Source organism: Mauremys mutica, chromosome 16 (assembly GCF_020497125.1).
Source record: "Mauremys mutica isolate MM-2020 ecotype Southern chromosome 16, ASM2049712v1, whole genome shotgun sequence".
Lineage (NCBI taxonomy): Eukaryota > Metazoa > Chordata > Testudines > Geoemydidae > Mauremys > Mauremys mutica.
The window spans coordinates 6,893,982-6,916,817 of record NC_059087.1 but is presented as its reverse complement, the minus strand read 5'-3'; the positions used below and the strand labels follow the sequence as shown (position 1 = coordinate 6,916,817).

The 22,836-nt window shown below is 40.6% G+C and overlaps 1 protein-coding gene across 2 annotated transcripts in view; it reads left to right on the top strand.

Moving 5' to 3' along the window:
* Positions 1–22,836, top strand: part of LOC123350998 (MLX interacting protein) — a 67,024-nt gene that overhangs the window by 22,120 nt on the left and 22,068 nt on the right. For both annotated transcript variants that reach the window (XM_044990033.1, XM_044990032.1), the window contains exons 2-6: positions 17,705–17,811; positions 18,209–18,294; positions 19,977–20,066; positions 20,418–20,459; positions 21,791–21,962. In XM_044990033.1, the coding sequence (XP_044845968.1) occupies positions 17,705–17,811; positions 18,209–18,294; positions 19,977–20,066; positions 20,418–20,459; positions 21,791–21,962 (497 nt within the window). The remainder of the gene's footprint in view (positions 1–17,704; positions 17,812–18,208; positions 18,295–19,976; positions 20,067–20,417; positions 20,460–21,790; positions 21,963–22,836) is intronic.

The following is a 22,836-nucleotide window of genomic DNA, read 5'->3' as shown; positions in this document are numbered from 1 at the left end:
GAGGCAGGGAGAAGTGCCTTATCCAAAGTTGCAGAGGGAGTCTGTCAAATGAAATTAGAACTTGGGCAAGACTTCTCTACTATCTGTTTCTTATCTTCATGATACTCTTCCCATTTTCTGAGTTGAGTTTCTTGGTGAAAGTCTTTCTTATACATTTGCAAAAATAGAGACCATGGTACCTACAAAATAACCTTCTTGTCCAGGGTGTTTGTCATAGCTTTTCAATGTTTTCTTTATTTTATCTCCCCTGGTGCCAGTCTCCAGATTGTGTGAGAGTGTTTATATTCGTTGCTTCTGACCTTGGCTTTATGCAGCTGTTCAAAATAGAAATTGAAGGTGGGAGTAGGTTTTTGTTGTTGTTTTAACCCATTGGAAACTGCAGACAGACAGACACAGCTTTTAAGTCCTCATTTCACTGTTATGCTGGGTAGTGCCATCACGGCTAGGATATTTCATAAAAGTGAGAAAAAAATTCTGCCAGGGGACTCTGCACTAGTCATCCATCAAAAAATCCTGGCTCCCAACCACTCAGAAGAGGCTGCCTTGCCAAAATGTCAGACAGTGGTGTTCAAGGAAGGGTCTTAGGTCTGCGGGGTTTTTTTGCCTAGGGCCACTGTCCTACCAGTTCCCAGTATGTCATACGCAGATTACTCCTGCTCCTGGTATTCCTAATCAGCATGTGGAGGCCAAAGAGGGTGAGATGGGATCTTGTCATCCAGAACATGGGAGCACACAGTAACAGCATTTTGGTAGCATGAAGATGGGTAACTGTTAAGGAAGGTACGGGTTCTAAACCCAACCCTGCCGCTGACTAATTGTGGGGGCTTGGCCAAGTTACGGTCTGTAAAAGAAGGTGGTAGAAGGAGTGATTATATAGCACTTTGAAGATGTGGAGAGTATATCAATGTAAGAGTTGTTACATTTCCAAAGATTTGGGCACACACCACTGAATAGATTAAATCTGTCCTGAAACTATTTGACTGGGAAAAGCTCTAGAGCTTGTATAAATGGATTGCATATGAGGCTTTTCCCCCTTTTATGCTACTCACTTTATAACATTTTTGTTTCCTTTCCCATTCATATCTGAGTTTAAAGATTATTTTTAAATAATTCCCTTATTTTAAAGATGTTGATAAATGTCAAATCTCCACTTTTTAAAAATGAAAGTAAATTTAGTGCTAATGAGCCATCCAGCTCTGCAAGCTGATGCCTTTATCCCAAAGAACAAGGCCACCACAGATAGCCAGCCTGCAAGCTTCCCGTACGCACTGATCCCTGACCCCCAGCGAGTCTCAACCAGGACCTGAAGGACCATGGCCTGTTCAACCCTTGGCTGACAACACAAGAGACATGGCAAATACAATGGTGATTTCTGTGTCATTAGCATTTGTATGGTAAGAGTTGGATAGATACATTCCCGATTAATTTCAGAAAGGGGCAACTACAGAGCCTTCAGGTGAGGGTGACTTTCAGCAGCCATCAACCTGAGCTTTATTTAAGCTAGTGAACTAGGGATGAAAGTTTCTGTTTTCATTCTAAAGGGAAACTTTTACTATGGGATGTGTATGGCGTAGTGGAGTCTGTTTCTTCTTACTGTGTGTTCCATTCTGTGCATCCAATGAAATGGGCTGTAGCCCACGGAAGCTTATGCTCAAATAAATTTGTTAGTCTCTAAGGTGCCACAAGTACTCCTGTTCTTTTTGTTTTAAAATAGATTTTCTTTTTGTTCATTCCAGTTTTATTTGTTAGCTCTGGATTACATGGAGGCGTCCACATTTTTTGCTGGTAATTTGTATTAACATTACTACATCTGTGGTTAACTTCTATCTTTTTGCCTTCCATTTGTTCAGTTTCGTTGTTTTTATTAATACATTACAAAGTTAGATGTTCTGGTCTTTCATAGTTTGGATTGCAGACATGCTACAAAACCTTTGCTCAGCAGGGGAGAGGTGAGGAGAGTCTCTGAATGTTCTTTTTAAAACACTGAAGCCACTTTTAGAGATTCCTATAGGCTCACAGTATATTTTTAGGCTTGCCATGTTGCAAATGTTATATTATCCTCTGTGACTTAAAAGCTGGTTTCAGATTTCTCATCCTGTTGAGCATGGTAAACAGCACTCAGCTCTTCATAGTTAGTAGAGATGATGGTTAAAAATGCTGTGCATTGGTATGGTTGTTTTCTCTTTTAAAAAAAATTAGAGACATTTAGTGTTTTTAAAGGTCATTAGAGAATGCAAGATACACCACCCAATACAAATGAACTAAAAATTAATTAATCTCAGTTTTGAATAGGTAAAACAGGGAAGTACCAAGTAGATTTTAATATGTATACAGAGGCAGAATTCTGAACCTTCTATTACTCTTCAATACACGTAATATATCAACAGAAAACTTCCTGCCATTCCCAAAGCTGCTTTTGTGACAGATATCTTGATAATACTGATCCTAGGGCTGACACTAAACCAGCTGCAGTTTTATTAGCCATATAGAATTTTCTTTTGCTTCACTTAAATGCTTCTAATCTTGCATGAGCTGCAGGGAGTGCAGATGAGGCGAAAAGAAAGGATGGAGCGGGGAGGGAAGGGTGTTGAGATTATGGTGGCTATTTTTAAAGAGAGGGTGGCCAGAGGGAAGATAAAAATAAAGCTTGTGATGATGATGCAGCAGGGAAAATCCTAGTGTGTATCCCCTCCTTTCTTCCACGCCCTCACCCTACCAGAGCTTCAAATTCAAGTTGCTGGTGTGACCAGTGAAGTATTATGAAGTCACAATTGGTGTTAGGGTCGAGTTCCATTAAAGCAGGATTTAACCACTGTTATGAAAAATATGGCATATTCTCCCTAAATGAAAATTGAGACAAAAATCTGTTAAGATCGTTATGGTGGATAGCATGTATAAATAACTTGGACTAAAAAATAATTACAGGGAATGTAATTATAAACACAGGAAATGCAGAGTGAAGGTTACTCTTAAAAGGAATAAAATGTGTTAAAGTAAAAATATATGGTTAAGGCATCCACATAACTTTAACTTTGCCTCGTACTTATGCTATGAGGGGAAAAATATTTTTAAAAAAAATTAAAAAATCAGCTACATCTAATCTGAGACCTCAAGCACTAAACCATATTATTATGATTAAAATATTTATTACATGTTGTCATTACAGAGCAGGATTAAGATTCTTTTGGGTGTCTAAATGATACACTTCTTACCTTTCTTTTAAGTGTAACTCTAAGTCTGAAATTCCTGAGTTTATGCTACTTTGGGGATAATTACAACATCCCCTTAACCTACTGATATATACTTTCAACTTTAACCCTACTTTGATGTGATTTTTTATTTGTTTGTTTGGGAATTTTGTACATAGCAGGTGCTTTACCCAAGTGAGGACTGAGGAACCAAAATCAAATGCAAAAATGCACCCTTTATTAGACAACAAACTAAATGCAGAATCCTTGATTATAATGTTACCAGGTTGTTTAGATTTGGGTTATTTTAAAGTCTTAAAGGATGACAAGTGTGTGTCCGGATCCCCACCTCCCTTTCCAAAGTGTTTTGCATATTGATACAAAAACCATATTTAGGGATTGCTTCACCCAGCTGAACTGCAACCACGGAGGCGTGTGTGTGTGAGAGAGAGAGAGAGAGAGAGAGAATAATTGCTTAATATCAACATTACACAGTAATGTAGGACAGGAAGTAAAGGGAATACTATAGTAAACTGGAATTGCAGGTATAATCTAGGAAGACAGAATGTAGCACTTCTCACTGTCAGAGAGGCTTGCCAACTTGTGTCAGGAATGGGTCAAGTAGGAGACATTTACAAAAATGATGCGGGTCACCAGTGTGAGAGACTGGATTCTCTCTTCCTTCCCATCCTGGTCCTAGGGCACATCAGAGCAGTGACTCTGGCCTGACCCAAACTAACCCTGAGTGCTGTTCTAGCACTAGAATGAAGGGGATCTCGGTAAGGAGTGGGGTAGTGCTTCACATCTCAGGCAGATTGACTTCCAGTTATGTGGCCTCAAGCTGCAGTCATTTGCAAAATGCAGTACTGAGAACAGCTGTCTGGCACACTGTTAGCTGGTCTCATACTTACTGCTTTACATACAAAGATAATGTGCTTCTTTGTTACAAGGGTGAGTCATATAAAACATGGGACACCTAAGCCACAGTGTCAGGTTAAAAAAAATCATATTAAAATAAACCTAATTTCTATACCTAATGTTACACGTTATTATTAATTATTCTGGGTGGGGTTGATAGCACTGCCTATTATTAAGGTTGTCCAACACTTCTCATTATAAGGCACTGTTTTCACTTACTTATAACTTTGCCAGATTTCAGCCAGTCAGGCTGAAATTTTCCGTGTCTGCCTCAGGCTGAAATATTTTATATAACATTTTTGACAGTTTCAACCAGAATGGTTCAGCTGTTTCCTGGAATGAGGCTAGGGGAAAACACATTGTTTTGCCCATGTTAAAAAAATTTTGTGACCTTTTTCTTTCAAAAGTTCTAGCATTCCCAGGATCTGGAGGAGGCACTCGAAATTTGTCAGAGAGGTGCTTTTGTATCAGGGGTGTACCTTTTGCCAGCTCCAAGAAAATCAGCTCAAATTTGACTACGTTATAAGCCTTTGAAAAATTGCAGTTCGTAAATGCTCACTAGAGTCTTAGATTTTAACAGCTAAATTTCCCAAAGACTCCAGCCACACTGGGCATGCTCCGCCCTGAAGCTGAGCAGGAATGGGCACCTGAACTGAGAACAATGAGACTGTCCTGTGCTTTCAGTGTCCCCTCTCCGGCCCAAGCGGTTTGCAGGAGGAAGCTGCCTGAGGGGAGAGTGCCTGGGGGCGGCAGGTGGGGCCGAGGGAGAGATCCGGCCCCAAAACTGCTGGAGCCTCGCAGGCCACAATGGGGAGGCTCAAGGGCCGCAGATAGCCCGCTGGCCGGGAGTTTGAGACCCCTCCATTATGGTAATCTAATTACATGATTGCATGCTAATTTTTCCACAAATCCCCTGCCTCCTTTAGTACACAGGATGGACCTGCTCTGGGGATGAATCAGGTTGTGCTGTAAAGGAGGTTGTTGTCTGTAGGACCCCAGTCTCACTTGTTGCAGAAGTTGGAAGGTGTGTAATGAATGAGGCAGGGGAACACATGAAAAAAAAAAAAAAGATAGTTTCATGGTTAAGGCAGTTGAATGCTATCCTGGAGAACTGGATTCTATCCCAGCCCGTCCCAAGGGGTTGTTATGTGTTTCTAGTCAAGTCACTTGAAACATATTTTTCACAGATCACTAATTATGGGTGCCTCATTTTCTGGGTGCCCAACTTGAGACCCTGGGATTTTATTTGCAGAAATGCAGAGTACTCTCAGCTGCAACAGAAGTTGGTTGGAGCTGTACTTTGAACATAAAAGTGCTATATAATGCTAAGTAGTCTGAAAATCAGGTTCTAAGCATCTGAAATTTGGCACCCAAACAGCTGGAACTTTTGACTTTAATCTCACTGTGCCGCCGTTCCCCAAATGTAAAAAGGGAAGAGTAATGAGCCCTCATCTCACAGAGCTGTTGGGAAAATAAATTTAATATTTGTGAAGCACTCAAATACTCTTGTGATGAGTGCCATAGAGAAGCCCAGGAGAAAATTAATAATTCTGTCTTCAGAGCAGGGTTTGAACAATGTGCAGTAAATAAGGCCTAAGGCCACACACAACAATGAGGAGAAAGCTAAATATTGAATAGCTGGTAATTTAAGTAAGTACCGTCCATTTTATGCAATGAATGAGAAGGGTCCTGTGGGAAAAAACAGTGATTGTGTAATTAAAGACTGTACCATAATGCATACATGCAAGGGGGGCAAATGGCATTTCCTAAATTCTGAGTACTTGTCTTTGCAATCTTAACATTTTTAGTTTAGTTTTTTGTATATAATTTAATATTCTGCAGTAGTGCTCAGAGATCCCAATCAGGATCAAGGCCCACCGTGTTAGGTGTATTCAAAACCTATAAAGACACAGCCCCTACCCCAAAGAGACACATTAGATTATTAAAAATGAACATTTAAAAAAATCTAACATACTTTTCACCATTTACGCTGTTTGTTTACTCTTTTACATTTCACCTTGGATCGTGAAAATAGACTGGCCAGTTTCACATTTGTTTCTAGTGAGCTTTCTAGTTAATCTCGCTTTCTGGGTCTTCTGTTCAAGCACAAGGCTGCAATGTTTGGGTTGCAAACAGAGCACAGGAGTGTTTATTTAAAAAAATATATAGTTTCCATTGGATGTTATTTTCAAATATAATAGAAAGACTTGTATTTCTTATAAGAGTTTAATTTCTTACATGCTGGTCCAAAAATTAGGTTTTATTTTTTGATATGTCTCTGGTTATTGACCACAACTGCAGGAATGGGATGCTCTGAGGAAAACTGCATGTGTGTTTAATATTTTCTACAGCACAGTGTTTGGCTAGTTGGCAAGTTCCTGGAAACATTATATAAAACTAGGCGTGGTATCTTTATTTAGACAGGGAGAAAATATGCAAAAATATATGTCTGGTTGCCAAATATATAGGAGTTGACTCTATTTTGGATACAATTCTGTGACCAGCTGGGAGAAAAGTTAAAATACATCTATTCTAGTGTTTGATTAGCCAAATGAAGGTATATAGATGCATGTATTGGGGTAAATGTTTGTACTGGGAAAGATTGTCTTGGTGTTTAATACTTTACTCTTCCTCTAGTCTATTAAAGCATTTCACAAACATTAAAGTAAGCTTCCCAGCTCTGCTGTGTGGTAGGGAAATTTAGAAAGAGCCATAGAATGTGTAGTCTTAAAAAGCCTGTTTTTGCTAAAGCAAACTCTGGTTTTCCCTTAGTAATATTTCACTTTTAAAACTTGAATAAACATAATTAAATTGTTGAAAGGAAGCAACGTTTGTAGAGCAGTGTCCTGTCCAGCGGATGGGACTGGGAGTCAGCAGGCTTTGGTGCTGTTCCAAGCTCTGCCCCAGAACGTGTGGCCTTGTGCAAGCTGTGTTTTCCCCTCTGTACCTTGGTTTACGTATCTATAAAATGGGGATGGCTAGTACTTACCCTCCTTTGTAAAATGCTTGGAGATCTAAAAAGTTGTTTATAATGGCAAGATATTGCTCTCCTGTAGCTGCTTTCATGTGAGCATCTGACAGCCCTTTACAAACTTTAATTATTTAAGTCTCAGAAGATTCCCATGAGGCTGGTAAACTTGATCAGCTCCATTTTATTGATGGGCAAACCTCTGTCCTACCCTCTCTCCACCTCCGTTTATCCAAGTCACAGGGAGCCAGTGGCAGAGGTAGGAGCCCAACAGTTCTGACAACCAGCCTCCTGATCTAATCATTAGACAGCATTTCTCTCACATGCTTAGGAGGCGTTTCCAGCTTTCTGGCTGTTGTAAGCCTGAAATAAAATAAATAGGGGTAGGGGGCTGGAATAAGCTATACCAGCAAAAGTACAGTGGTTCCAGTATAAGTTGTATCCCCAGTAGGAATGCTTTGCTAATATAGCTATACCTGCAAAGCACTTACTGTAGATGTGGTTCATATGAGAGCAAAATCCCAGATCCTGGAGACTTTTACTCAGGCAAGTACAGGACTGGGCTTTTTGCTAGTTTTGTAAGGTCACTACTTTATCTTTGCTCTCCAGCTTATTTGTAGAGTACACTGGGGAGATGCATTTCCTCAGGTAGTGGGATAAGACGTGACTGAATAGAATTATGAGCTGTTGGTGCATTTTCTAGGGTACTAGACTGCAACCTAGCAATGGGATATTTTGAATGCTGATTTTGCACCTCATTTTTTTTTATGAGAGAGACAGGTTGGGAAAAAGATGTTTATCTTTTCAGGAATCTCTCTCTTGAAAATCAAAGCATTGCTTTAAAAGGGGATGCGCTGCACAGCAGAGTAGATGGTTGTTTAACAGTACGCTGAATTTAGCATCAGTACAAGGAAGGATTCATGCATAGTTTTATGGAATGTAGGTAATGTTAACATCCTCCCTGTCTTGGAATCTGCTTTTTCAGATGAGATGATGGACAGAGTAGCATCAAGAAAAGGGCAACGCCAATGCTTTATTTTAAAGTTGTAGCTAGGACTAGCTTTCTAGTTATTGTAGATAGTAAACATGAATCTGTGTGAGTGTTACCTTCATGTGACTCCTGTACGGAGGAGAGAAATCATAATTCCTATCCACATGATACAGGAATGTTTTTGTTCCACTTGCCTGCCTCTTCATTCTGGCACACAATATGTGAATGTTCTTGTAATCTGATCCTCTGAATGAGCCTTTGTTTGAAGAAGTATTGTTAGTTTCGGCTCCTAGAGAGCTGAGGTGATAGGCCCAGCCCCCAACAAAACAAAGATTAAAAACAAACCAAAACCATTCTCCTGAATCCTGTGTGGAAGCCAAAAAGATCTTTCCTTTTGTCACAAGAAAAACTCATCTGTTTAGCTTATTTTAAATTAAAGGAATAGAAACATTCTTATTTCATATTGGACATCTTATTACAAAAACCTGCAAAGAAAATATCCTTCTCTAAAGGTCTTTGCAGTCTAACTCAGAGACGATGCTATAAATGAACAAGCAGAGGAGAGGATCACTCAAGAAAGTTTCACAAAGCAAGTGGATTTTAACAAAGGATTTGGCAGGGGAGAGGGCTTTTAGCACAAGGAAAGTAGGAGCCTGTAAAAGAAAGAATAGAAAAGTAAAATATACACCTATATATTTGCTCCTATAACTTGAAAATGATTTTGTTTTCAAAAGTGAAAATTGTATAGGCAATTCTCAATTAAATCCTTTTCTCTCACAGCTATAAAGATAGGCAAGATACTTGTGGCTTGAAAAGTGAGTTTTACAAGCAGTAGCTACTTTTCATTGCATCTTATTTGAACAGTTGGGTCAGTGCTCTAGAATCTGAGCTTCAATGCCCGGAGATTTATGCTTCAATTTCACCTAGGATAGATGTAAAGCCTGATGCAACATGAATGCAAATTGAGAAAATAACTTTTTTTCTGAACTGGAGAACTCCAATGGGAACATTTGCTTTGTACCTTCAGATTAATTTCAGTTATTTTCATAGAATCATAGAAGAATAGGGTTGGAAGAGACCTCAGGAGATCATCTAGTCCAGGGGTCGGCAACCTTTCAGAAGTGGTGTGCTAAGTCTTCATTTATTTGCTGTAATTTAAGGTTTCGCATGCCAGTAATACATTTTACAGGGGCCGGCGGATGGAACCCCAGATTGGCAGCGGGCTGAGTGGGGCCGGAGGACAGAACTCCAGACTGCCAGTCTGGGGTTCCGTCCGCCGGCCCCTGCCAGCCAGGGTCCCAGCCGCCAGCCCCACTCAGCCCGCTGCCGGCCCGGGGTTCCGTCCATCCAGGCCGGCAGCGGGGACCCCAGGCCAGCAGCAGCATGCAACTGTAAATCAGCTTGCATGCCGCAAGTTGCCGACCCCTGATCTAGTCCAACCCCCTGCTCAAAGCAGGACCAATCCCAACTATGTCAAGGAGCAAGGGCTTCCAGTTTAAAAGACAGAACTGCAAGTCAGGGGATCTGAGTTCCATTCCTGACACTGCCACTGACAGACCTTGAGTGTGTAATTTCACTTCTCTCTCTGTTACTTCATTTGTAAAATGTGGATGACTAAAATTCCTTACTTTAGAGAGGGTGGTGTGAGGATTGATGGTTTGCAAAGCACTTTCAAGGTGTGTCATTGGAATGCAGGCTTCCTCTTATCTTATACATGTAACTGGACTGAGTTATTCTGCATCAAGTGCTCCAGTTTGTTTGCTCCATTCATCCACCTGACTTCAGTAATGCCTAATTTATTTTAAATTCAGTTTATAATACATTCCTGTACCAGGCTCTAGACACATGCACAGTACAAAACCCAGTTCAGAATTTTAGAAACTGATAAATATAACCTGTCTTCATCCACCCAACCCAGCAAGTTCTGGATTTGAAGACCACTCATTAAAAATGCCCTGCTCCTAACCATGGTTAAACCAGGGTGCAGTTAGCTCAAGCATCTCACCTGTTACCAGCTGCTGCGCAGTGAGAGAGAGATCCCTGGTATCTTCACTGCAGCGGGCCAAGCTGTACTGGGCGTCTCAGCTGAGAACAACATGGCTCCCACCAGAGGGGATTTTTTCCCCTTTATAACTTCAGTTATTGATGACTGTGAAAGTGAAATTAGAGTTCCTTCTTCAGCACCAACTGCAAGTCATGAAGTAGAGGATGTATTTATCTTCTTTAAGACAAAGGGGAAGCTTTTCAGTAGGCATTTAGAGTGAGCTAGAGTAATATATATTCTTCCCACAACATGAGACTACAGAGAGGACTCAAAGATGTAATGAAAAATAATTAACTAAAATGAGAAACTGCCATTTTGACAGTATCATGAGGCAGATTAGGGCTGAGAAAACACAGGTTGCATTAGAAACCACTTGAAGTGTCAAAGTTGTGTATAGGGAAAATTCTACTTGTGATTATTTGTTGATTAATTTAAAAGTTGCTTACACCATTGCTTGCATCAGCTGCTGTATCTCATGCCCCAAAATTGTAGTGAAGCAAGTCAAACCATTTGCATTGTCTCCTCCTAAGCCAAGTTTCACTGAAATATTCTGTTGGGTCATTTATTAACTTCAATTTTAGATATGAACAGCATCCCTTCAACACTCTTCTTGTTAGTTTTTTGATAAATATGTATGCAGCTTGGGGGAAAAAATCCTGTATACTCTCCCTAATAATATTGTGTTAAAGACAAGGTATTAGAGCATAAAAAAAAATCACCTCTAGAGATATAGATAAAGCATTATCTGACTCATAGGCTGGTGATTAGTGATTTTCAGGCCAGTCAGAAACTTGGATTACGAGTAGAATGATTAAATCCCTGCTCCCTCTACATCATTAATACTTAGTCATGGGAATGCAGCCAAAAATGTACAAACCAGTGCAAATATCTCCTTCTGTTTAAAAACATTTTATTCTGGATTTTGTGAACATAAAACAAAATCCCTTACAAAGTGGTGAGATCCTCAGAGGAAGAGAACTAATTAAAGGAACACTATCACAGTAAAAAATCTATTTAGGAAGAAAATCTATTTTTTTTTAATCTGTTACTAGTCACCTCTTAGAAAGCTAAAACATTTTAAGAATCTAATATATTTGTCTGCATTTAAAAGATGCTATTTACATTTTGTGTTTCCAGCTTGGACAGTGAACATCTGTTTCCCATGTACTAGCACAAAACTGCAGTATTTGGGGAATGCTTAGTTGTCTGGGGAAAAAAAATATATTGAATTTTTTTTTAAAAATGGAGACGGTTTTCAGCATTCAGAATTGAGTGAGTTCACTGCTGCAATTATATAACAGTGGTAGCAATAATTATTTGCATGATTATATTTTAATTAGACAACGTCACAGGGTCAGATGGAAATTCAGTCTTGAGGGCCAAAAAGGGGCCTGTTGTGGCATGGTTTGCTGCCATATTGGGGAGGGTGTATCTAGTGGAGACTCACAAGGGTCAGTCCTGAGCCCAGGAGTAGTCAATATTTTCATTAATGACTTGGATAATGGAGTGGAGAGTATGCTTATAAAATTTACAGATGACACCAAGCTGGGAGGGATAGCAAGCACTTGGGAGGACAGGTTTAAAATTCAAAATGACCATGACAAATTGGACATTTGGTCTGAATTCAACAAGATAGAATTCAATAAAGATAAGTGCAAAGTACTTCACTTAGGAAGGAAAAATCAAATGCACAACTACAAATGGGGAATAACTGTCTTGCTGTAGTACTGCTGAAAAGGATCTGGGGGTTATAGTGGATCACAAACTGAGTATGAGTCAACAATGTGATGCATCTGCAAAAAAGACTAATGTGATTCTGGGTTATATTAACAGGAGCTTTGTATGTAAGACACAGGAGGTTGGAGTACTGTGTCCAATTCTAGGCACAATTTAGGAAAGATGTGGACAAATTGGAGAGAGTACAGAGAACAACGAAAATGATAAAAGTTTTAGAAAATTTTATCTTTGATGAAAGGTTAAAAAAGAACTGGGCATGTGCAGTCTTGAGAAAAGAAGACTGAGGGCTTGGCTACACTTACAAATTTGCAGCGCTGCAGCAGGGTGTGAAAACACACCCTCTCCAGCGCTGCAAATTGCGGCGCTGCAAAGCGCCAGTGTGGTCAAAGCCCCAGCGCTGGTAGCGCGGCTCCCAGCGCTGTCCGTTATTCCCCACAGGGAGGTGGAGTACGGACAGCGCTGGGAGAGCTTTCTCCCAGCGCTGGCGCTTTGACTACACTTAGCGCTTCAAAGCGCTGCCACGGCAGCGCTTTGAAGTGTAAGTGTAGCCAAAGCCTGAGGAGAGGACCTGATTAGTGTTCCAGGATGTTAAGGGCTGCTATAAAGAGGATGGGGATCAGTTGTTCTCCAGGTCCACTGAAGATAAGACAAGTAGTAATGGACTTAATCTGCAGTAGGGGTGATTTAGGTTAGATATTAGGAAAAAGTTTCTAACTATAAAGGTAGCTAAGCACTGGAATATTCTTCCAAGGGAGCTTGTGGAATCCTCATCGTTGAAAGCTTTTAAAAACAAGTTGGACAAACATATGTCAGGGATGATCTTGGTTTACATGGTCCTGCCACAGAGCTGCAAGCTGGACTAGATTCCTTCTCGGGGTTCCTTCCTTCCTTTCACTTCTGTGATTTGATTTTGTTATGTGAACACTTGTCCACTAGAGACTGAATTAAAACCATTGAATTTATTTCACATCAGTAACTCCTGACCTAGGGTGGATTTGATATCGGGTTCAAGAGGTTAAAAGTTCCATATTCCACCATCATCAACCCTCTGAACCACCCAGATCCCTATAGCACAGTTTGCTCTTTTATCAGGGACTAAGAACTACAAAACATTAAGGAGAGATTATGTGTATCTTTCCTGAAAATCTTTTTTTATTCTTGTCACCTCAATCAGTACCTGATCAGTTTTCCTTCTAGAAGTGCCATTACCTTCATAGACTCAGGCCACTTGCTGGCCAGTGTGTCAGTCACTGTTCTGGTAACTGTTGCAGTAGATTTCATCCAGGTCTCTTCTCCCATTTTTGGGAACTTTGCGTATTCCCTGTTTGGGAAAAGTTCTCACATAGAATTGAACCAGTTGAATTCCTGAACGCCTTTGGCATCTTCCACTGAAGTTCATGTTTTGACTGTGTAATCGGTAGGCAAGTTTATCTGCATTTGTTTATTACATTTATTAGCTTATGAGAATATTAATGTTCTTTAAAGCTAATAGACCAGTAGGAGCAGAAACTCCTTTTTGTTTTTGTTTTTTTGTTTTTTTAAAATCCAGAGGTCAGTTACAGTCAGGGAACTGCTCTCAAACACTATATTTTACGTTGGTGAAATCACTCTCTCCTTTAGTGTTCCAGAATAGAGATGATCAGTTAGGCTGAAATGATCATTAGAGGCCTGATCCAGTCGCCCCAGAAGTCAATGGAGCCTTTCCATTTACTTCACTGGGGTTTGGATCAGGTTGTAAATATAGTTGTCATCTTCATGGTGATTCCTGTCCGCTGGATGAAACTGAGGTTATCAAACTCATTTCACTTATGATCTAATACTGGACTTGAACTCTGCTCCCATGGAATGCATTGGAAGAACTAGAAATAATAATAATTGTCCTAAAAAGAGGATAAATTATTAATCACTTTAATCTTTGGCTGGACTTTAATGCACTATAAAATACAGTAAATAAAATGTAAATTATATAAATTGGTTAACATTTTCTATCTTAATTCTAGTCTTAAATCACTCTTTGAAGAAGATTTAAACTGGATACAAGAAATACATTATAGTTATATTGGCTAGACTGCAAAAATGCCTGTCTCCTTGTGACTTTTTGTTAGAGATTAGACCTATTTTGGGTACAGATAAGTTAAATAACAGAGTTCTGCCATTTAGGATTTAGTTTATTAAACTATGCAACCATTGTCTCTTGAAAACACATGTTACTCTAGAGATTGATATTGGATTGGCATATTTTCTAGTCAGACTTATTTTGTAGGGACTCTGGCAAAGTCAAGGCTCACAGAAGAGTGATATGTTAGAATAGTGAAGAGAGAGAGAGAAAATTGAGGCAGAAGTAAGAGGGAAAAAAAGTATGTTTTCATCTGAGATTTGAAAGGAAGTGGAGACTTGATGAAGTGATGAGATATGGGGGAAGCTGTTGCACACAGCACGCCGCCGCAGAGCAAAGGCTCATACTAAAGTTGATGAGACTGCATGAAAAGATAGAAAGGAGGACACTAAACAAACAGAGGAAGAGCAAATCCACAAAAGATTTTGAAAACGTAATAGGTAACTTCAAACAGGATCCTAAAATGGATAGGTTGCCTCTGTCTCCTTTAAACCCAGAACTTGGTGGCACCAGGAATGGATTTTGCAGCACTTCCCCAATGTGATATATGGGATAAGTCTTAATTTGCAGGCTCCTCTCTCAGTCATAAAGTTCCTGTAGCATTGAAATGTATCTCTTAGCACACCCCATTTCTGAGAATGGCAAGGAAACCGCAATTGATGGGTGCCATGCTTGTTGCTTCCAGTGATAGTGGTGAAGAAATGTCTGATTTAAAAAACATTAAGCATAGTAGATCTGCAGAGATTCATATGTCTCGGCAAAAGCTGAGCATGGCAGCAAGGATTTACTGTGAATTCAGTGGAGAATAAAATAAAGATGCTATGGAGGCGCTCAGGTAATATAGCAATAGATGCCATATAAGAACCTTAGATAAATAAAATAGATGAAGAGTCTGAGTAAAATATATACTGTATTATCATAGAACAGGAAAGGTCTCCATATACAATCTCATTAATCTTCATTATTTTATAATCCCTGAAACTCATATAACTACCCTTGGAATGTTTCTAAAAACTGAACTCAACTCAGAGAGCCTTGAGTACCTGGTGGAAATCAGCTTTGTTTTATTTACTGAAATAAATGTATTTGTGGTTTCTGTTATTTAAAAGTAACCTCCCCAAATCTCAAAGCCTGCATCAAGTTCAGGGATTTTTTAGCATAAACAAAACTATAGTAAACTTGCTCATTTTAAAATATGGAGGGTTCAGAATACAACATATGGGATCACTTGGGAACTGTTAAGTGCAATGACCATGCAGTTCTGTAACTATGGAATCAACTTAATCCTTTTAGCGCACTTGGTATCTGGTCTCTGCATCTGGTTCATTGCATGTACAGTATAAAACACTAGACAGGGTTTTTAAAAAAAAATGAAGATAGGAAGCAGAAAAAAACAGGTTCTACACTAGTGTAGAACCTATCATGGGTTAAAATATAGATACAACTGGTAGCATACAATAGAAGCCAGAATTGAAAGGTGGCTGGTTGGCTGTTCCTTCCCTGACAGTTTAGCTGAGATCTGGCCTCTGATTGCCACTGTAGCAGTCATGAGATTACTTGGGTGCTAGTGTCAGATGCAGCCCTAACAAGAGAAACAAAGGCGAGCTTAATAACTCAAAACAGCAGTGATTTAATGTCGTCCTGTTGGCAGGTGTGGAGCTTTCTGAGCTTCTGTATTAACAATGGCCATTGGGAAATTCTTACTCTAAGCCCCATATAGGTTTGTTCATATATGGTACTACTTGGCTTCATTAAAAATAACTATGAGTGGGGGTGGGTCCGAGTGGGGGTAGGTGGGCAGGTACAGGACTGGGAGTTGGGCATTCCTGTGGGTATGGCTACACTTACAAATCTGCAGCGCTGGTAGTTGCAGCGCTGGTCGTCCAGCTGTGCAGGGCCAGCGCTGGTGTGTGGCCACACTCACAGCTACCAGCGCTGGTGTGTGGCCACATTTGCAGTATTTGCAGCGCTGTTGGGAGTGATGCATTATGGGCAGCTATCCCAGCATTCAAGTGGCAGCAACGGTGCTTTTCAAAAGAGGGGGGTGGGGTGGGGCGTAGTGTGACAGGGAGCGGGGGGAGAGAGAGAGAGTGGATTTTTGGAGCCAACACTGTGTGTTAGCTTCCTGACTTGAAAAATCAGAACATGTTCCCGATCCCTTACCCTTAACTCTTAACTGCAAACAGCCTGCAGCCAACACGACTCCCTTTCTCCCCTCTGCCCCCGCTGTTTCTGTCAAGCAAACACTCACTCCCTGCCTGCCTCATTATCTCATTTGATTGTTCACAGATTGATCACAGCAAACAGGAGCTGTGTTTGTAGATAAACAGCTCCGAGGGAGCACAGTTCACAACAAAACAAAGAGAGGCTGCATAACAAAACAAAGAGAGTAATTTATAAAAGCATTCTGGGATACATCCTTATACCCTGGAGGCCAATCACAGTGCTGGTGTGTGGCCACACTTGATGACCAGCGCTGCAGCACCAGCGCTGGAATCCTTATTCCCCATGCTGAGTGAGGTGTACGGCCAGCGCTGCAGCCAGGGAGTTGCAGCGCTGGAAGTGCCCTGCAGGTGTGGCCACTTACTAATTGCAGCGCTGGTGGAGGCTTTCCATCGCTGCAACTCGCCAGTGTAGCCATACCCTGAGTTGTAGTCCCAGCTCTGATAACACACAACAAAAGGGGACAGGAAACACTTAAAAATAGGAAAATGTGAGACTATAAAACCATGAAAAAATGATGGCTTGAAACTGACAAGATCGAAGTGTGTGTAACCTTGTCTGCTCCATCCCTAATATGAGGCTAATACTTCATAGAGGTGTTCTGAGGGATAGGTAGCTAACGTTTATTAAGTGTTTATAACAGTGCTAAGCATTATCAGTGTCTCTGTTTCTCTATCCTTTCTCATTTCCAAGAAAACCCTTCACATATGAGCTGCTTTCTTTTTATTGGCACCCCACCTTTGATAGTAGTGTGCTGTTGAGCCAGATGTTGTAAATCTACCTGTATTGGAATGATCAAGGTGCAGCCCAAGGGCGACTTACAGCCCCTGGAGTCCTACTATGCACCCCACCTTTGATAGTAGTGTGGTTGTCGCTAAACTTTTTGCTTTTGTAACTAGATCTAGTTTATCTAGTTACAAAATGCAGCACTGCAAAGTTTAAGGACAACAACTCTGCTGGAGTAGAGTAGAGTTAATATTCTCATGTTGTCTTTTGAATGCTGTTTGCCTGGGAGGTGATCTGGAGCTGCAAGTATGAATGGGTACTGTCTCAGTACAGCTCCTCAACATCCAAGATAGACAAAACCAAAAGCCTGCTAAGTGCCAGGTTTTACACATGATCTTGGGTGTTCTCATTCCCAGAGTTGGTGGGAGGTGATGTAGTTGAGTTCAGGGGAACTGTGGTAGGTAAGAGAAGTATGTTTGGGTGAAATGAGTTGTCGTCCCAGTGAAATTCCAGAGTGACAGGTATCCATATCACAGAACACCTCCCCAGAGCTAGTAGCAGCGAGATAAAAGACTAGAAGAGCCGTGAACACTGTACTTCCCTATCACCTCTAGACTTTTAGGCCAGGAGTGAGGTATGTTGTCAGGGTGATGCATGGAAGAAGTTTGCTCTACCAGTGCCTGAGCTTCATTTCTCCAGAACTGTCAGCCTGGCACTTTTATTAGCTGCTATATTTGCTTTTTAAAAAAAGAGTCACTGATTTTTTTTGTTTGTTTGGGTATTTTTATTTCAGTGGGAAGTTGGTTTCACCAAAATGGAAGAATTTTAAAGGCTTAAAACTTCAATGGAGGGATAAAATTCGTCTCAACAATGCCATCTGGAGGGCATGGTATATGCAGTGTAAGTTGCTTTTATGGTAAACGTGATTGCATACAACCACAAAATGTTTGAATCTGGTCTTGCATCTGGCCATGCATGTAAGGGGCTGAATGGACAGGAGATGAAACACAAGCCACCTTATGATGGAAAAACCCAAGTGATCTGCTGGTGGCCTAAATCCCTGTAGAGGACAATCCTGAATTTCCACCCCGTGACCAAACCATCCCCATGGTGTTCAACACTGCGTTGGGGCATCGCACCACTTGAATCCAGGTGCAGTCTGAAATGGCCTATTCCCCAGTGGTGTGTTAGAGGGGAATCTGGGAAGACCCTTGTTAAAATCCTGCCTCCAAGGTGGAGAAGGGATCCCTGAATAGCATGCGTGTACCCAACTGTCATATTTTCATTTCTGTTTCAGACCTGGAGAAACGCAAGAACCCAGTGTGCCATTTTGTGACTCCACTAGATGGCTCTATTGATGTAGAGGAACATCGGCGGCCTGAAGTATGTAAAACTTGAGCTGTGGATTTGATTATCTCTATATCTCTCCTACCTCCGTTTAGATGTGAAGGCTCTGTAGCACTGACATGCTTTGGTGTCCTCTCCATAGTGACAGATATCAACATGTATACTATATGGCTGCTGTTGAGCCAGATGTTGTAAATCTACCTGTATTGGAATGATCAAGGTGCAGCCCAAGGGCGACTTACAGCCCCTGGAGTCCTACTATGCAGCCTATGACTGCCCTCCAGTTTGACAAATCTAAAGCATGAAGGTGCAGCCTGAAGAGCCTGTCATTCCAACGTGCCAGAGCCTGTTTTACGTTTCCTCTCAAAGAGCCCATTTCTGGAGGTTGCTGAAGTCAGTGGGAGGTGAGGGCAGAGTACCCTGTAGGATCAAGCTGAGTGGCTTTATAAAAGATTTTTCAATATTGTTTTTTGATTTTCTTTGCTCATCTGAATACAAACTAACAAGCAGTTTCTAACCCTGTCACGTAAACTGTAACTGCAACTGGGTGAGGTAGGTTTGTGCATTTTCCTTTTCTTTTATTGTATGCAAACTATTTGCAGTCCTCTGGCTCCTGTCCTAGGAGGCCCATGACATTGCAAACTGTGGTTCTCTCATGTACTGTGTAACCTTAGATAGGACTCAAAATGCATAAACCCCCGTTGAACTTACAGAGCAGGAGCAGCATCAGAAATGGACTGCAAAAGCATACATGAAACTGTCCTAGTATCTGACATTTTTGAAAAGCAAAGTTAGGCTAACCTTTAGGTTGAGACACAATCCAATCAGACATGGTGGAGTTAAGTCTACCTCAGTTCTTGTGAACTTGCCCTGCTGTCATTGGTTTTGCAGTACTTGTGGCAAGTTAAAGCCCCACATTCTGATCCCCTTGTTATCATTGGGGTACCACTGCACTGCATATGGCTCGAAGAGTCAAGTTTCTCCCAGAGCGTTGTTACTTAGCTTTTATTGTTTTGTGTCATTCCTTCACACTTTTGGATGTATGTGTATGTTGATACTGCCTTGCAACTTTCTTTTTTCCCCACTCGCTCCAGGCCAGGAGTTTGTTTTTTGTTTTTGTTTCCCAGTGAGTACATTTTATTTCATAGTTGTCATGGTGAAGGGTAAGCCTATAGATTTTGTACCTTGGCTGATGAATTTTCATTATGCTTTTGCATGGCTGTGTTAACATGCATCTTATAAAAGTTATGTTTCAGAAACTTTTTTTTCCCTTTTGTACTACACCTCTACCCCAATATAACGCAAATTCAGATATAATGCGGTAAAGCAGCGCTCCAGGGGGGCGGGGTTGCACGATCTGGCGGATCAAAGCAAGTTGGATATAACACGGTTTCACCTATAACGCAGTAAGATTTTTTGGCTCCCGAGGACAGCGTTATATCGGGGCAGAGGTGTATATTGTCTTTGCAGTTGGTTACAGGTGATTCAAGTAGTGACATTGGTACTATTATTGAACATCATCACTTTTATTTTATGTGGGGAAGATTAAATAGATCCTGGATTGCTCTACAGTAGCTGGATTTAAGCACATTGTGTTGGCTGGGTTAGGAGGTCAAACAGAATTAATGTACTTACCTTATAGCATCAGTCTGCCTGAAAACTTTGTGTGGCAATTTAATGTTTGTGTATATTTCCTAATATATTTTGTTTGTTCTCAGGCCATTGCAACAGAAGGGAAATATTGGAAACGAAGAATCGAAATAGTCATCAGGGAATATCACAAGTGGAGAACATACTTCAAGAAAAGGGTCTGTTTGTTTGCAGCTGTGAAAGTATTTTGAGTGGATTGATTGCTTTTTGATTTAATAGTTGGACTTCTGATGTAACTTTTACAAACGTGCAAAAATGTTGGAAATTCAGTTATACCAGTATAAACATTGGATCCGCTGATACATAAGACTAAATTGATACACTGGGTCCAGTCCTGCAACCCTTTGTCCTGTGAATAGTCTCTACTCATGATTGGTCCCAAGGGGGCTAGAAAATGACTTGCATGAGTAAGGACTAATCACATAAGTAGGGGGTTGCAGAAACAGGTCCTTTGGGAAGTACAGGAGCTAATTTTACTTTTTTAAATATTCTTTGTTCTATCTCTGCAGTTACAGAAACACAAAGATGAAGACCTTTCAAGCTTGGTGCGGGTAAGTAATTTTTGTGGAGGCAGTTGCAGCATCTCTGTTTATTGAAGTTGTGATACGTAGCAAAGGTATACAGGCATGACAGCTTGCAGTGATTAAAACCTAAAGCCATGCACTTAGCCTTAATGTTTATTATGAAGAGGGGGCACCCTTTTGCTTAGAATAAATTATATAATAGAGAGCAGTACAGCTTTCCTGGGCTTAAATCAGATTGGGTGGAAGTCTTGGTCTAGAGTGCGATGACATAAGAAATGAGAATGAACAGGCCAGCTGGCCCAATCAGGGCCACCTCTTTGCAGTTGGTCACATGACAGCTTGTTGTTAAGTTATAACTGGCAACACAGCCTGCCTTGTGGAATTGGGAAAGGATGTGTGTGCTACAAGTGGAAAAGTACATAGCAGAACCAAATGAGTCCCTTTTCTGTGCTATTATAGGCAAGTAGTTTGGTAAACTTAAAAAAAAAAGGGCTAGATGTTGAGATGTATAAAAGCAACTGCGCTTCAAATATCTGGGACAAAAATAGTCATGCGATGGAGCCTTCTTTGGGCATAAACTGATCACCAATAGAGCATTTCAGACCTTCCGTAACTAAATGTAAACCCAACCTGGATTCACTCTTCATTATATGCCCAGAACAATCCCCGGGTTCACAAACCATTCAGCAAACCTGGCTAAGATTTAGATAAAGCTCAGGATGTCATGGTTCTGGCTGGAAACCTCACCAGTTCCAGTTGAGTTTTGTTTGTTTATTAAGGTTCATTCAAACCCCCAAATCAGCAAAATTCTGGGTGCAAAATCCCACTTATATCCAAAAAAACTAAAAAGCATTGCCAAAGCCACCTTGGTTTTATGCAGTTCTAATCATCTGCTGGAATTGGAAAGATATTTCCCCACAGAGTCTAGTGTTGTGCAATGATATATTTCACAGAGGTTTTATGCTAACTTCTAAACCATCTGGTTTGTGACACTGCTGGGGACACGATATTGGACTAGATATACAAATGGCCTGTGCCGGTACAAGCAGAAATGGGATGCCACACTAGATGAACCATCGGTCTGTTTGGTATATAAAAGAAGCCAGAGTAGATGAACTGTTGGTCTGAGCTGATGTGGCAGAGGGTGGAATACCAGACTAGATTGACGGTTGCTGTGTTCCTTGTGACTGGAGGCAGGATGCTAACAAGTTGGTGTGATGCATTTTGATGACTCCTATAGAATGTTCCTCTTTATTAAAATGTGAAAAATAATGAGCTTTGTCTGTTTGATGCCATAATAACTGCATGTGACTGGCAGCTTCATATAACCAGGCTTATTTTTCTTTCCTCTTTGGCAGGACGATGATGTGGTTCTCTGGCATCAGAGTAGATATGGCAGAGAAACCCCGGTCCCCATGGAGGAAGATTCCTTTCTGGATGCAGACATGCTTATGTCTGAGTTCACAGACACCCTCTTCTCTACGCTTTCTTCACATCAGCTGATTGCCTGGCCAAATCCCAGAGAGATAGGTATGTATTTGTTTCTGGTTGTGTTGATTTTGCAGTGAGAGGAGACTTGAGGCTTGTTGCTTCACTTTTCCTTTTCTTCCAGCCTTACTTTTTCATTTTTCTGGTTGAGAAGGTGGCTCCATCTTTCTCTTCCAATGCTTTTCCCTGGGCTGTGTGTACTTTTATCAGTTTAACAGTAGCGCCAAACTTAAAAGTTTAAAAAATCATGGTTTAGGGGATCAGAAATCCTATTCAGATATTCAGCCTAAATTTTCTTTCTTACTTTTTATCTCATTACACCTAATTACTGGTACACATTCTGGTACTAATAAATCTACCCGTGACATGCACTAGAAAGTATTATTGCTTATGAGGTCATTATAATTTACATCAAATCTTATTTTCCTTTTTTTAATGTAATAATTATTAATTTATATACACCATAAATTTGCAGAATGTCACAGTCCCTATAAAAACCAATCCAAATAAGTGTTGTTCCATCAATATGCCACTCTTTGAGAGTCTAGCATCTTAAAAAAATGATCCTCTTTCTTTTCATTAGATGAAGGTTCCTCTTCCTAACAGAACTCAGCTCAAATTTTTGTAGCCAAAACTCAGGGTTGCACTCTGTGGGACCTAATCCCAGAGGGAGTTGTGTGTGCAGAGTGTTTACAGAATCCAGCCCTGAGGTTTATACTCACTACACAAAAATGAGGAAGTTAGTTAAACAGAAATTAAAGGGTACTGTGCCAAAAATGAAATCTCTGCAAGCCGCATGGAAACTTTTTAAAGACACCATAATAGAGGCTCAACTTAAATGTATACCCCAAATTAAAAAACATAGTAAGAGAACCAAAAAAGAGCCACCGTGGCTAAACAACAAAGTAAAAGAAGC